Source organism: Xenopus tropicalis, chromosome 4 (genome assembly GCF_000004195.4).
Source record: "Xenopus tropicalis strain Nigerian chromosome 4, UCB_Xtro_10.0, whole genome shotgun sequence".
NCBI lineage: Eukaryota > Metazoa > Chordata > Amphibia > Anura > Pipidae > Xenopus > Xenopus tropicalis.
Window position 1 is genome coordinate 20,732,749 of NC_030680.2, and position 15,890 is coordinate 20,748,638.

At 41.5% G+C, this 15,890-nt stretch overlaps 1 protein-coding gene across 4 annotated transcripts in view; it reads left to right on the forward strand.

The window, feature by feature from the left end:
- Positions 1-15,890, forward strand: part of kif18a (kinesin family member 18A) — a 68,453-nt gene that overhangs the window by 35,668 nt on the left and 16,895 nt on the right. For all 4 annotated transcript variants that reach the window (XM_018093041.2, XM_012961075.3, XM_018093042.2 and 1 more), the window contains 3 exon segments: positions 9,102-9,264; positions 12,748-12,912; positions 15,464-15,585. In XM_018093041.2, the coding sequence (XP_017948530.2) occupies positions 9,102-9,264; positions 12,748-12,912; positions 15,464-15,585 (450 nt within the window).

The window sequence follows — 15,890 nt, forward strand, 5'->3', positions numbered from 1 at the left end:
CCTAATACTTCAGTTGGGCATACATGGGGTGATAGTCTGTCTGCAGATTACTGGCCCATGTACGGTGGGACCTCGCTATCTTATATCTGGCCAAAAATCAGCCAAATACCACTCTGACAGGTTTTAAAATTCTGTTAGGGTGAGGAATGCATCACTTACTGCAGTGGTGGGGCCTTGAGTCATACAGTGGGATAACCCTGACATTGCTTCCATAAAGTGGGCATATCGGTAAAAGATCCACTCATTATGCAACCTCGCCAAATGAGCGGCTCTTTACATGTATGATCAGCTTATTGATCAGATATTCTAACTTTTTCTTAACTTTTTTACATTTTCATATAAGGGATGTAGGGAGATTCAGATAAAAACTGCATCACAGCTGTTATTTAGGTATTGGAGAACTTGATACTGATGTGCTGAATCACTTTTATCATATCATAGGATGCCGAGAGTTGTTACAGAAAAAAAAAATCTAAAACCATGTTGAACTGTATTGAAATCATACATTATACTAAAAAATGATCATGTCCCTTATACCCAGACATTTGTTGTCTGTTACTGCCTACAGTACTACTATTAAAATTAGCATAGACTTGCTAAAGGTGGCCATACATGGGCAGATTTAAGCTGCTGATTTGGGTCCTTTATAACGATTTGCTTATCTGGGCACCCTCGAACCCATATCTGGTTGCCTTGATTTTCCCATCGAATTGGGCACCGCTTTGGCTAATTAATCCAGTCCTCACTCCGACGGGTATGATTCCCGCCACTGTAATTTGATCATTTGGCCCAAGGCCACCTTAGGTGGGCATATCTTTGGAAAGATCCGCTTGTTTGGTGACCACGCCAAGGGCCGGAATTTCTCTAGCATACATAGTGGAGGGCTACTAATGAAAGCCGGTTTTGACCACTCCCCCTTTTAAACCACACCCACTTCAAAGCACACCCATGTTATCACAAGAGCTTTTAAGACCATGCCCACATAAATAGTGGTAGTGCAGCAAAAACCCAAATGGTTGGTGCTCACTGCAGGGATATCAGACTTCATTCAAATGTGTAAGAATTATATTATGTCATATTAAGACATACCCTTAAATCTATATGCCTCTTCCTCCCATGTGGGTATCACAGCAACCCCCAGTACATAATTACACACCTTAGGGACCATTTAATGGCTATATCCAACTGCTAATAAACTCCCAGAATAAACCCCTGCCAGGTTCACCTCACACAGGCAGCATAGGGCAGGCAGAGTATGACACACACAGGTAGTATAGGGTACGCAGAGTATGGCACACATAGACAGCATAGGGCAGCCAGAGTATGGCACACACAGGCAGCATAGGGCAGGAAGAGTATGGCACACACAGGCAATACTCTGCCTGCCCTATGTTGCCTGTGTGTGCCATACTCTGCCTGCCCTATGCTGCCTGTGTGTGCCATACTCTGCCTGCCCTATGCTTCCTATGTGCCATACTCTGCCTGCCCTACCCTGCCTGTGTGTCATACACACAGGCAGCATAGGGCAGGTATTACATACAGTGACACAATGCTGGAACTGCTCCTATTGTCTGAGGTGTGAACAGGTAAACAATGTGGGTGATTACAGCCTGAGCCTGAGGTGTGAACACTGCTGGGGGTGAACAATGCAGAAACTAAAAGGTGTGAGCAGTACAGGGGATTAAAAGTTTAAACAATACAGGGGGATTACAGCCTGAATATGAGGTGTGAGCAATGCAGGGGGGCAGTTAATCTCAGTACTGATGCCATTTGAAGTTTACACAAAGGTAAGCCATCAAAGCAGCCAGACAGGTGGGGGGCCACACAGAGGGGGGTCGCGGGCCGCCAGTTGGACAGCACTGTTATAGTGTATGGCCACCTGTACAGACATTCCATTCCAAACAGCAGGTAGACCTAGGCAGGACACACTTGTAGAAATAAATGCAGGGCAGGACGAGTGCTGCACCGAGTGAAGGACCCTAGTGTGACTGAAGGACGTTAAATCTTAGAACAGAGAAAACTGGCCAATAAGGTATTTAAAAATTCACATTTTCTTCTGTTTGATAGTATTTGCAAGGGATTGGTGGAGTGGAGAAATTGAAGGTATATGTTAACTGTTAAAGATTAAGCAGAAACCCTGGGAAAACATCTTACAAATCAAATTGCAGATTTAAGTCAAATTCCAATAACCTACGAACTAACTAAAAATAGTTTGGAAGTATTTAAGATAAATTCAGTCTTTTTGGGTCACTAAAAGCCTCCAAAACATTCCAGATGACATTCATTTGAAAATGAAGTTGTTTGAAGAAGTATTTCTGGTAGAATAATGCTGTTGCCTTAGGGCAAGAGGAATCTGATGAGAAAGATGTGCAGGAACCATCAGTGGAGAGTTAATCTTTTAATGTTGCCCAAATGGAAAGCTGCTGGCGGGAATAAGAGGCTCTACATAGGCTGAGAATCCCCCACTTCTGACAGATGAACCAGATTAAGGTGTTAGCTTCTTCAGGAGAAGTAGATCCTTATGAAAATCGGATAAGATGCATTTTTTTTAAATTTCTTTTACTTGTATCAGGAATAACCAGTAAATGTTACCCCTTTGAACTCAAAGAAAAAGGGCTATGCACGCTACACTTTGTGTTTACAGTCCGTTACTAAGGCGCTTCTATGGGCCTGATAATGCCAAAGTCCTATGTGTATAGCTAGCCGTAGGCTATCAGTGATATCTCATTTCTAAGCTTCATCTTAATCTGGCCATACAGACTGAGTTTCACTCATTTCATGAGTTTCCCAAATAAGCTGCTCTACACACGATGGGCAAAATAAGGATGATCTGACTGGAGGCCAACAGCAAATCTGAGGAGGAGTGTTTGGCTAGGACCACATTAACACTCCAATGTGTCCATCAGTATATAGGATTTTTCTGATACATATCCATCCTTCTGTTCCACTTACCTGACCTTTATCATCCAGCATTATTATACAGGTACGAGACCTGTTATCCAGAATTCTTGGGACCTGAGGTTTTTCAGATATGAAGTCTTTCCATAATTTGGATCTCCATACCTTAAGCCTACTAAAAAAAAATATTTAAAAGTTAGATAAACCCAATAGGATTGTTTTGCCTCCAATAAAGATTAATTATATCTTAGTTGGGATCAAGTACAAGGTACAGGTATGGGGTCCCTTATCTGGAAACCCGTTATCGAGAATTTCTGAATTACGGAAAGGCCATCTCCCATAGACTCCATTATAAGCAAATAATTCTAATTTTAAAAAATGATTTCCTTTTCTCTGTAATAATAAAACAGTACCTGTACTTGATCCCAACTAAGATATAATTACCCCTTATTGGGGGCAGAACAGCCCTATTGGGTTTATTTAATGGTTAAATGATTCCCTTTTCTCTGTAATAATAAAACAGTACCTGTACTTGATCCCAACTAAGATATAATTACCCCTTATTGGGGCAGAACAGCCCTATTGGGTTTATTTAATGGTTAAATGATTCCCTTTTCTCTGTAATAATAAAACAGTACCTGTACTTGATCCCAACTAAGATATAATGAATCCTTGTTGGAGGCAAAACAATCCTATTGGGTTTATTCAATATATGAATGATTTTTAGCAGAGAGATCCAAATTACAGCAAGATAACAGATCCCATATCTGTAATAGAACTACTTGACTCTTAGTACACTTATTTTGCAAATAGTTTTTTCTAATGCGTTTGTACCCCCACTAATAAAAGGGGGATTTTAAGAGCTTATTCTAAATATAATCCAATGGTAAATCTAAGGCCTTTTTCAAGGCCAGCAACCTCGGGTTAGGCTTCTCCCATTGCCGCGGCAGGACTTTTCGCTAAGTAGAAAGAACAAGAGCACGGAGACCTTTGCACTTTTGTGGGAGATTCATGCCCTGCTTGTTGTATTGATCTGCCCTATAGATTGGTACAGCAGTAGAGCCCTGCTTTCCCATAACATCACCAGGGTCACGGTACTCTCTGATTTGCCAGGGAATCCGATGCTGCAGTAGAGCAGAAAGGGCAGCGCCCATGTTGCAGTTGGGGTGGCAAAAGTCAACTTTGTATATGTTTAAAAGGGCTTTAGAGTGGATCATATTTAGTAAAATCCTCATAATTCCTAAATGTATAATGTGTCTAGGCATAGTAATATTTTTTATAGTTTCCATAATCATTATTCTTTAGAGGTGTCCTTCACCTAGAAGCACTTTTTTGCATAATGAACGAAAATACAATGCTTACAATACAATATGCCTTAAATAAAGTTCTCTCTGGTTTCCTAGTAATTGTAATTGCCATTGAAAGCCGCATCGTTGTCCCTTCTGTTTCAAGTCGGAACAGAACACAAAGCTTTACACTGCTGTTACTTTTGCTAAAAATGTTTACTGCGTTTTGAAAAAGTCACTTTTAATGACTTTCCTTTCATTGTGCAAAATAGGGTTTGGGTGAGCAGCACCTTTTAACATTCTTGCCCCAAGGGACTCTGTACTTTTTATTACATAAAGCCCTATGAGTTTGCCCAGGAGCAGTAACCCATAGCAACCAATCAGCAGGTAGCATTTACTGGTCACCTGTTTTAAAGCAAACATTTTTTTGGTTGCTGTGGGTAACTGCTCCTGGGCAAACTCAGTGACTTTTATTACTTTCTCCACATAATAATAACTTCTGCTGTCAGTCTGGTAGACTTAGGGCAATGGCACAGGGTGAACTGTGTTCCCCATAGGAGAGAAAAGCAACTGAAAAGACCTTTCCAATGGTAAAACACTCATTATCATACATCATTCACACCCGCTCCAGTGTGGAGCTAACAGTCTAAGCTCCCTGTTACATTCATTCATATGGGTCAGTATTAATGAGAAGCCAATCTCCCTTCCTGTATGTTTTTGGAACGTGGGAGCTAAGCAGAGTACATAGAGGAAACCCACAAGATTGGTGAAAGCAGCCACTTATCTATATCATCTCCTTTATGCCAATTTCTCTCATCAGTTCTTTATGGCATACATGATCTATACTAGAGGACTTTCTCCACTACAATTGTGTGGGGAAAATATGCTGACAAAATTTCAGAAAATTTGTGCCCTGGGAAAATCTGCGGCATGTCTGTGTGTGTCATAATAAAAGATAATAGTGTCACTGATCAATAGCAAATTACAAATGACAGGTGTAGTCAAGCAATGGGGTTCTAATAGTTTACATACAGTGGCTTGCAAAAGTATTCGGCCCCCTTGAACTTTTCCACATTTTGTCACATTACAGCCACAAACATGAATCCATTTTATTGGAATTCCTCGTGAAAGACCAATACAAAGTGGTGTACACGTGAGAAGTAGAAGGAAAATCATACATGATTCCAAACATTTTTTACAAATAAATAACTGCAAAGTGGGGTGTGCGTAATTATTCAGCCCCCTGAGTCAATACTTTGTAGAACCACCTTTTGCTGCAATTCCAGCTGCCAGTCTTTTAGGGTATGTCTCTACCAGCTTTGCACATCTAGAGACTGAAATCCTTGCCCATTCTTCTTTGCAAAACAGCTCCAGCTCAGTCAGATTAGATGGACAGCGTTTGTGAACAGCAGTTTTCAGGTCTTGCCACAGATTCTCGATTGGATTTAGATCTGGACTTTGACTGGGCCATTCTAACACATGGATAAATGGTTTAAACCATTCCATTGTTGCCCTGGCTTTATGTTTAGGGTCGTTGTCCTGCTGGAAGGTGAACCTCCGCCCCAGTCTCAAGTCTTTTGCAGACTCCAAGAGGTTTTCTTCCAAGATTGCCCTGTATTTGGCTCCATCCATCTTCCCATCAACTCTGACCAGCTTCCCTGTCCCTGCTGAAGAGAAGCACCCCCAGAGCATGATGCTGCCCCCCCCCCCCCCCCCCATATGTGACAGTGGAGATGGTGTGTTCAGAGTGATGTGCAGTGTTAGTTTTCCGCCACACATAGCGTTTTGCATTTTGGCCAGAAAGTTCCATTTTGGTCTCATCTGACCAGAGCACCTTCTTCCACATGTTTGCTGTGTCCCCCACATGGCTTGTGGCAAACTGCAAACGGGACTTCTTATGGTTTTCTTTTAACAATGGCTTTCTTCTTGCCACTCTTCAATAAAGGCCAACTTTGTGCAGTGCACGACTAATAGTTGTCCTATGGACAGATTCCCCCACCTGAGCTGTAGATCTCTGCAGCTCGTCCAGAGTCACCATGGGCCTCTTGGCTGCATTTCTGATCAGCCTCCTTGTTCGGCCTGTGAGTTTAGGTGGACGGCCTTGTCTTGGTAGGTTTACAGTTGTGCCATACTCCTTCCATTTCTGAATGATCACTTGAACAGTGCTCCGTGGGATGTTCAAGGCTTTGGAAATCTTTTTGTAGTCTAAGCCTGCTTTAAATTTCTCAATAACTTTATCCCTGACCTGTCTGGTGTGTTCTTTGGACTTCATGGTGTTGTTGCTCCCAATATTCTCTTAGACAACCTCTGAGGCCGTCACAGAGCAGCTGTATTTGTACTGACATTAGATTACACACAGGTGCACTCTATTTAGTCATTAGCACTCATCAGGCAATGTCTATGGGCAACTGACTGCACTGAGACTAAAGGGGGCTGAATAATTACGCACACCCCACTTTGCAGTTATTTATTTGTAAAAAAATGTTTGGAATCATGTATGATTTTCGTTCCACTTCTCACGTGTACACCACTTTGTATTGGTCTTTCACGTGGAATTCCAATAAAATTGATTCATGTTTGTGGCTGTAATGTGACAAAATGTGGAAAAGTTCAAGGGGGCCAAATACTTTTGCAAGCCACTGTATATAATAGTGATGTGTGGGACAGCCAGCTGGTTTGGGCCAACACACTCGCGAGATATTTAGGTTGTGGGCAGGTCTTCCTGCCCCCCTCCTCGCCCTTGACCAAGGGCACGTGCCTGCTCCCCCCCTGTGATGTCAGAGATGGGGCATGCATATAAATAGGCACAAGATGGAATTTTGTGGGTTAGGGTCAGTTGAAGGTTGACTATTTGTTAACCTGCACATATAAATAAATAAATAACCCTCTGGCCAGTAGCATTCCTTATATCAATGTAATAGGACACTGTGTGTCCCAGTCACTACTCCAGGGGACCCCAACCTTTCTTAGTGTAAAAAGACTTGGAGAGCAACACAAGCACCATAAAAGTTCCTGGAGGAGCCAAATAAGGGCTAAGATTGGCTGTTAGGCAGCCTCTATGTACCCTATCAGCTTACAGGGGGCTTTATTCGGTAGTTAATTTTGTTTTTATTCAACCAAAACTTGGCACCAAGTCAGGAATTCAAAAATAACTACCGTATATACTCGAGTATAAGCCGATCCGAATATAAGCCGAGGTACCTAATTTTACCTAAGAAAACTGGAAAAACTTATTGACTGGAGTATAACCCTAGGGTGTCACCAGTAGGGCTGGTGCGAGCAAGCCAGCACACGAAGCACAAGAAGTACAGCAGAATAATTTTGTTACACGATATTCCTTGAGAACTGATAATAGAACTGACATAGATCCCCCCATTCTCAGCAGAAAGCATATTGACATTAACCTATTGCTGCTGCCTATATCACCGAGTTTTAACAAAGTCCACACTTAAATGGAGATGACCCAGTTGTTACCATATACTCGAAAGTCATTGGTAACAAGATATTGCTTAAGAACTGATAAAACAATAAGCTAGAGAATAGAAATGTTGAGAATAAACTGAAGGGTACCGTATATATACACTTATACACCAGCAATAAACACCAGTTTGTTGCTGGTGTATAAGGGTGCAGGGTGCAACATGCTTTGGCAAAGGGTGGCCCTGCCTTGATCAGACAATACGTAAATGGCCCCCTTTATGTGTACCTTTCAGCTAGGCATTAAGGGCAATATTGCAATTCTCAAACAATTGGCACTGATAAAGGTGTAGCGCAAACATACCCAATAGTAACTCATCATAATTTGATTGAAAGCATAAAAGTGGCTAAGCCCTGAGGGATGCACTTGTACCTTATTAACTGGATTATCACCCATAGGCTTGGACCCTCCAAATGGGTCACCTGTAGTGATATGCACTTTCTGTAACTTGTACAGCTTCACTCCGATGCTCAGTCAGCTCACCGCTGCGGGTTGCGAGACGAATGCCGGATTGCGCTGTGGATATTACCTGACTCGAGTATAAGCCAAGGGTTCCTTTTTCAGCCATTTTTGGTGCTGAAAAACTCTGCCTATACTCGAGTATATACGGTACCTGGTTTGGGGGCACTGAGAGCAAAATCCAAGGAGCAACATGTTGCCCCTGAGCCACTGCTCGGGGATCCCTGCCCTACTCCCACCATGGACTTCATGTGAGATGTGTTCTAAAAAATAAATCAGACAAATTTTTGTGGTGTTAAACAAGGAGGAAATTTACTCTTTCTTGAATATGCCCCATAGGGAGAACATACAAATTCCTTGAAGATAGGGCCCAGCCAAAAATAAACTTGGTAAGAAGCACTACTGCCTTGTAGCACCGGGGTCCTGAATGTTGAACTACAGTAGTGTAATTGTGTGTAGCTGCCTTTGTATGCGCAGGATTACTCGATTTAAGTGTTTTATCTGCAGAAATGGAAAGGGTTTTTTTCTGGTCCTTTGTCACCTCTTCAGAGTGAGATTTGCTGACGGTGACAAAGCATCCTCCGTGCCATCACCCATAGCATGAGTGGGCAGTTTTCAGTAGGGTTTGCTGAGAGATGATTAAGGAAACATTAAAGAGATCAAAAACTGTAACATAGAAGATAGACTGACTTGGAAGCAGATTTATTAAACATTCGCAGTTTGTGGGAATTCTTTTTATATGGAGAATATCACAGAAAAATTAAAAAGATTGCTAAAAATTCTAGTGTCTATAGTGTGCTTAAGTGGAAAGTCGAGTGAATTATTCATTCAAAATCCTCAATATTAAAAATGAAGGCCATTGGCAGGTCGTGTTAGCATCACAGCAGTGTACTAGAAGTTAATCTTATAGTGAGCACTTGGCTTCAATTTTTTTTTTTTTTTTTAAATTGTTGTCTCAAAATTTGTGTTTCCATTTCCAGATTTCAGGAAATTCTCCGATGTTTGTTTACCAACCGAGAAGAAATACGAGCAGAGTACCTCAACCTGGAAATGCGTTTCAAAGAAAACGAACTGAAAACGTACTACCAAAAGCAATGCTTTGAGCAAATTCAGATGCTCTGCTCCCAGGAGAAAGCCGTGAAGGTGAGTTGTTTAGAGAGAAATGTCATGGTTGAGTTTTGACTCCTTAACATGCCCACTTGGGCGGCTTCTGCAAAATGAAAAATGTCAAATGGCTTATCTAGATTACAGGCCATATGGTCCTAAATTCTGGAATCTGAGATGCTCTGCTCAGTTACTCGGTTATATATAATTTAAAAACCATGTCTGTAGAATTAATTGTGATGTGTTTGCTTAGAATTCTTTGTGAACCCTTTGCTGCCCAACTATGAATGTTAATGATCAGAGGTCATGTAGGACTGTTGTTTCTAAAACTAGGGCGTGTTCCCCTTGAGAAGCCCAAAGCAGTAGGTTGTGAAATCGGCTGTAACAGGCCTCCTTGACTCATAAGCCATTACACCATATGTTTTTCAAGCAACTTCAAGGACAGGGATAGGATTTGCTAGTTATCAAAATGTTGGTGCCATTTTAAGTGTACATTCATAATAGTGCCACCATTGTCAGGATTTACCTAGAGCCCCAACCTTTTATACCCATGAGCCACACTCAAATGTAAAAAGTGTTGGGGAGGAATGTGTTCTGGCAGCCTACAGAAGGCTCTGTTTGGCATTATACTTGGTTTTTATGCAGCCAAAACTTGTCTCTCTGCTTTGAGGCCACTGGGAGCAACATCCAAGGGGCTGGGGAGCAACATATTGCTCACGAGCCACTGGTTTGGGAACACTGACCTGGAGTGTCCCACAGATACTCCATTTGTAGCCAAGCCACAGATTGGCTTGATAGTCCAGTAGGGCTGATGGTTCTACAAAGACAAAGAGTCCAAAGTACATTAATGGCAGGAATGTTGGTCTCTGGGCCTCCCTTAATTATTGAAGAATAATTGCCTTTCCTTAATTGGGCTTCATCCCTTTGTTCCAATAAAATGTCCCACAGATACTCCATGTGTAGCCAAGCCACAGATTGGCTTGATAGTCCAGTAGGGCTGATGGTTCCTCAAGAGTCCAAAGTACATTAATGACAGGAATGTTGGTGTCTGGGCCTCCCTTAATTATTGAAGAGAAATTGGCTTCATCCCTTTGTTCCAATACCCTTCCAGGGTTCTTTGGGTGGAGCAATGGGCAATGTATAGATAGAAAAAATACTCATGGTGTAGCTCCTATATGGAAAGTTTTAGATTCAGCAGATAGCATGGCCCAGTGTCTCTAGCGACAACCTTAAAGCAACGGCACATGGGATGTTTTGTCACCCACTGCAAATCTGTGGGCACTCACTGGTGACTGCCGGCGGGAAAGAAAATAGCTAAATAAAATTCCATTTAACTATAAAGACTGGATAAATTTGCACCTGGGAGGAAACCAATAGCAGCCAATCACTGACTGACTTTTTCCAGCCAGATGCAGGTGGAACAATGAAAGCAAACATTTGATAGGATGCCAAGGGTTGTTGCCTACATGCAATTTTGCTCATTGTTTATAAATGAGACCGCTGTGTGTCTTTGCCCTTAGAGCCACTGGTTCCATTCTGTAGCAATGTTGCTAGCCAAATATTAGACTAAATTAAACCCTTTATATGCTGAAACTGTAGTACACTAACTGTTTTCATACACTGGTAACCTTCTTTGGAACTAAAGGCGGGCCTGAACAATTAATCTACAAAGGGTCAAACCCAAAGTGTCTGGAAACCAATGGTACAGACAGAGGCAGCTCCCTGCACAGGAGCAGAAAGTGCTTTATAGCAGCATTCGTTAACAGCGCATGGGTTAAATAAATCACGGCAAATCCTGTTGTGTTCCTTGAGCGTAACGGACATATGGCTGGTGTCAATAAACCAGACCAATGCTTAAAACTTTAACTGCAGAGCTCAAAATTAGCAAAAGGGCCATATGGTGGCATAGTTGGCTTTGATCTTTTTTTTTATGCGCAAGTTTCGCTCTGTGAAGTACAGATTAAATGTAAACTTGTGTTTACAGGATGGTAACAATTGACCATCTGATAACAATAGTCTGGGTTTTTACTTGAGTGGGGCTTGCCAGCTGTTTGCAGTTAGTCCACTTTGTAATCTACCACAATATCTACAAGCTTGCCAGACTAATTAAAATGATGGCAGCTTAGGGACACACCATAGAAAGAACAGCAGTGGGGGGGATGATTCTCCAGTGGGAAGTATGGTTGAACCTAATATGTAATTTAAAAAAATAGATCACTATATACTGATGTCAGAGGCCTTTGTCATCTTAAAGTGTTTCACTTTGTCTTTTTGGGGCTACGGCAGTCTGAAACTACAGGCCCAACTGCCTAAGAAGCAGTTTAGGTAGGTTCCTGGTCACTTCCTTGGGGACTAACATACATCACCCAGACGTTCAGTGCTTTGTAAGTAGCCTGGTCTTTATTTTCCTGCTGCTGTAGCTCAGAAAATTACATTGCCTTGGGGGAAGACATGGTCCATCCCCAGGGTAACTGGGTCCTGGCATGGAAGTGATGCGTTATTTAGAAATATGATTATTTCATGTCACTGTCCAGTTGAGCTTCTAGAAATCATGTTACCATATGAAAAGTTCAAATTCAGTAAGCCTTTGTGATTTCTTCCTGTGTATACCAGTCAGGAAAACAACTTAAAACTATTTATTAATCCATTCATGAACAAGTCAAAAGGGTTGAGGAGACCGCCTCATACGTATGCAAAATAGACCAAAGGGATTCTGGGAACAAATTCCTTAAAGGAACAGTAACGCCAAAAAATTCAAGTGTATGAAAGAAATTCCAATATAATGTACTGCTGCCCTGCACTGTTACAACTGGTGTTTTGCCTCAGAAACACTACTATGGTTTATATAAAGAATGCAGCTATGTAGCCATAGGGGCAGCCATTCAAAGGAGAAAAGGCACAGGCACATAGCAGATAACAGATAAAACACTATTGTATTCTACAGAGCTTATCAGTTATCTGCTATGTAACCTGTGCCTTTTTTCCAGCTTGAATGGCTGCCCCCGGGGCTACACAGCAGCTTACTATATATAAACTATAGTAGAGTTACTGTAGCAAACACACAACTTTTACCAGTGCAGGGCAACAGTACATTATATTTCATTTACTTTAAAACTCTTTAATTTTTTGGTGTTACTGTTCCTTTAAGGCTCCTAAAAAATCCCATTTACATGGGTTTATCCTATAGGCTAAAGCTTACCTTTAAGCTTTAGCCTATAGGATAAACCCATGTAAATGGGATTTTTTTTAGGAGCCTTAAGGAATTTGTTCCCAGAATCCCTTTGGTCTATTAATCCATTCATGGAATACTAGTCAAGAGGTAAATGTGGCACCAATGCCAAGGGTCACTCATCTCTATACTGCCTTTTGGAAATATCCCACTAAGTAACCAAGAGCTCCTGATTTGGTTGTATACTATCTGCTCAAACCCCCCAGAAAGCACTAGAACTTTGTTGCTGTTTATGTATGTTACCTTGTAAGGGAGTCATTTGTCTTTATTTTTAATCAAATTTGTTCTGAAAGGCCTCCTGTAAAAGGGATCACAGGGTAGAGGTGTTGAAAAATCAAAATGTGCTCCTCCAGAAGAAAAAGGAGGATGAATTGAAGCGTCTGGAGGAAAACACGACCTGGCTACATCGCCTGGAAAGTGAAATGAAACTATTGAACAATGATGGCAAAATGCCAGAGGTGAGTAGAACGGAATCATTCATGCCCTGTGGTGTTACTGGCAACTTTCTCCCAGGGAAGTGTTTCCTATTCTTTATCGAATGGGGCCCACATTACACCTTAGAGACCACTTTTCCACCAGGGGATGGTTTAGAGTTAAAGATATCTCTATTTCATTTACTATAATTAAATATTTAACAATATTTAATGCCCCTGTATCTAGCTGGCTGTCAGGGAAGGCAATACTGGTGCTTATTGCTCTTAAAGGGGTTATTAAGCTAAAACCTTCTGGACCTATCAGCAGCAAACTTTTTTTTAACCAATTGAAAGAGTTCTGCAACAACGGGAAACCATTTATATAAAAGGTACCTATAGTAACCCATTGAAGATAATACATGCAAAACTGCCCTCCTTTCTTCAGGTGACTCAAATAGAAGGCATTTTGATGGGTTTTGGCTTGTGTCTTTGGACTTCTAAAACATGGTGGGCAAAGCACCCATTGTCCTAAGACTCTGGGTGGGCTGTGGGCAAATATTGGGCTCAAATCTGGGAATTCCCACTTAGGGATGGAATATTCTGGCTGCCATAAGTTAAAAGGCACTGGTGGTACGGCAGAGTATTTCCCTTATCTGCCTATTTTGCTGTTTTCTTTACTCCATGGAAGAACATTTGTGTCCAGTTTTGCTTTTGAGTTTTTATTTTCTGTACACGCAGTAGGTACGGCTTGGTTACGATAATGCTGCTTTGCTAATATTTCTTTCTTTTCCCTTTTTTTTTCCATTTTAATTTCAAATGCGAAATGTTCACAGATTTCAGTTGTTAATATTTCATAAGCTTCTCCTGCAAAGTAGCCATGATCCTTTTCTATAAATAGCTCCTGTGACATTTTCATTAATAATTTACCCCTACCAGTAGTTAATTTTAAAGGCCTGAAAGTAGTTGGGCATTTCATAATCTCTAATGGATCAATGTCTGCAGAACATACTAAGTGCTTTATGCCATAGGGCTCTATATAGGCAGTATCTGTAACTGCTGGTGGGATTCTCAGAGTTGTACCTGATCGACATCTGGAGAACCACACATTGAGGATTGCTATCAATATTAAAGGGTCACTTAACTTTTTATTTTCCGTGGGGATTTTTTTCAATGTGTGTTTCCTTTTGCTTTATTTTCCCAAACATCTTTGAATGTATTACTGACTCAGCTTGTAGTTTAAAGACCATACACGGGCCAATAAATGCAGCAGACGGTCCGAGCCGGCAGCTTATTTGCTTGTGTATGGGGGCCTCAGACAGGCTTACCCAACTAATATATGGCCAAAAATTAGCTAGATGTTGATCGGGTATGTTTAAAAATCCCGTTGGGGCAATAAGTGCATTGGTGTGTTGATGCAGCCCTCCTCCTGACGCCCTGTATCCACTCAATGTGATCCAGTTGTTTGGCCCTCCAGCCAAATGATTAAATTAATCTAATATTGCCTACTCCCATTTGGGATATGGGCATCTTTAGACTTAATTAAGCTGCCTTTGCCTTACTGGAAGGCTGTCTACAAGTTACCTAATCAACACCCACAGTGTAAGCTAATGGCAAGGAGAAAATAGGGGTGTGTGGCCTTAAGGTGGCCATGCACGTTAAGATCCACTCGCTTGGCGAGGTCGCCAAGCGAGTAGATCTTCTACCGATATCCCCACCTACGGGTGGGCGATATCGGGCAAATGTAGGCTAATTCGATTGTTTGGCTCTGGGGCCAAATGATTGAATTATAATGGCGGCAATGGGCGCAGTCGGTTCGGGGACTGCATCAACAAGCCAATGCAGTCCCCGATTGAACTAAATCTTTTAACCTGCCTGAAATTGGCCAGATATCGGTCGGGCATGCCCGCCGCTCCTGCCCCTACACAGGCCAATAAGCTGCCGAATAGGTCTGAGGGACCGATATTGGCAGCTACAATCGGCCCGTGTATGGCCACCTTTAGAGTCCATGGCTTGGGAGATGGGGGCATGGCCAGATGAATTAGAGTGTACATGGCATTCTCCATAACACGTTTTCTAATAGTTTAAGGGATGCGGTTAAGGCTAATGTCCCACAGGGATATATTGTCACTGCGATTTATAAAAAGCGAGTTCCAGCGACTTCGATTTCCACAACGGAGCAATTCTATTTCCCACAAATCCAGGTGTCATATTCCCCGCCCACAATTAGAAATGACATTCAGTGCAATGGGGAAATCGCAGCGACTTCCCACTCAGTGGGTTTTACTTTCAGCAATTCCAATAGTTTTGAACTACAATGCTTTCTTTGTAAAATCACTCAAAGGGTCTCGATAAGCGTTTTGAAGTAGTATCATCGGTTTAGGTACTGGCGATTTTATATTTTTTTATGTAGAGACAAAACAATCAACTTGTCGCTGGAACTCGCTTTTCAAAAATCACGGCGACTAAATCTCCCCGTGAGAAATTAGCCTAACAAAGTGCTGCGTGAAATTATATACTGTCTGTATAATATTATAATTGTATATATTCTAATATTTTAATAAATTATAATTGCCCTTTCCCCCTTTTCTTTTTCCAGGAGCTTGGCAAAGACTTGCAGTGTCACCACTTAACGTTAGAGGTAACAGATTTGAAAACACAAATTAAACACATGACCCGACTTGTGGCTCTTCAGGAAAGGGAAAACCGATACAATGAAAAGTAGGTGCAAACATTTCCCTTATTTTGTTCATGGAGTGGTCGTTGCCAGATGTTTTTGTTTTGCATATTGTACCAATTTGTATGTTGGTTTGTTTCATAATACACTTAACTATGTCAAAGGTGCTTAACTGCCTTGTTTAGGTATATGGCTGCTATTCCCAACAGTACTATATATTAAATCCTTCTGTGGTTTTAGTGTGACACTCTGTATTTAGGCATTGTGCTGCAGCAGGGCATACAGAATATTTGTGATAAATTTCCAGATGTTCTATAGAACATAAATGGGCAAAAGGATGATGGATTTA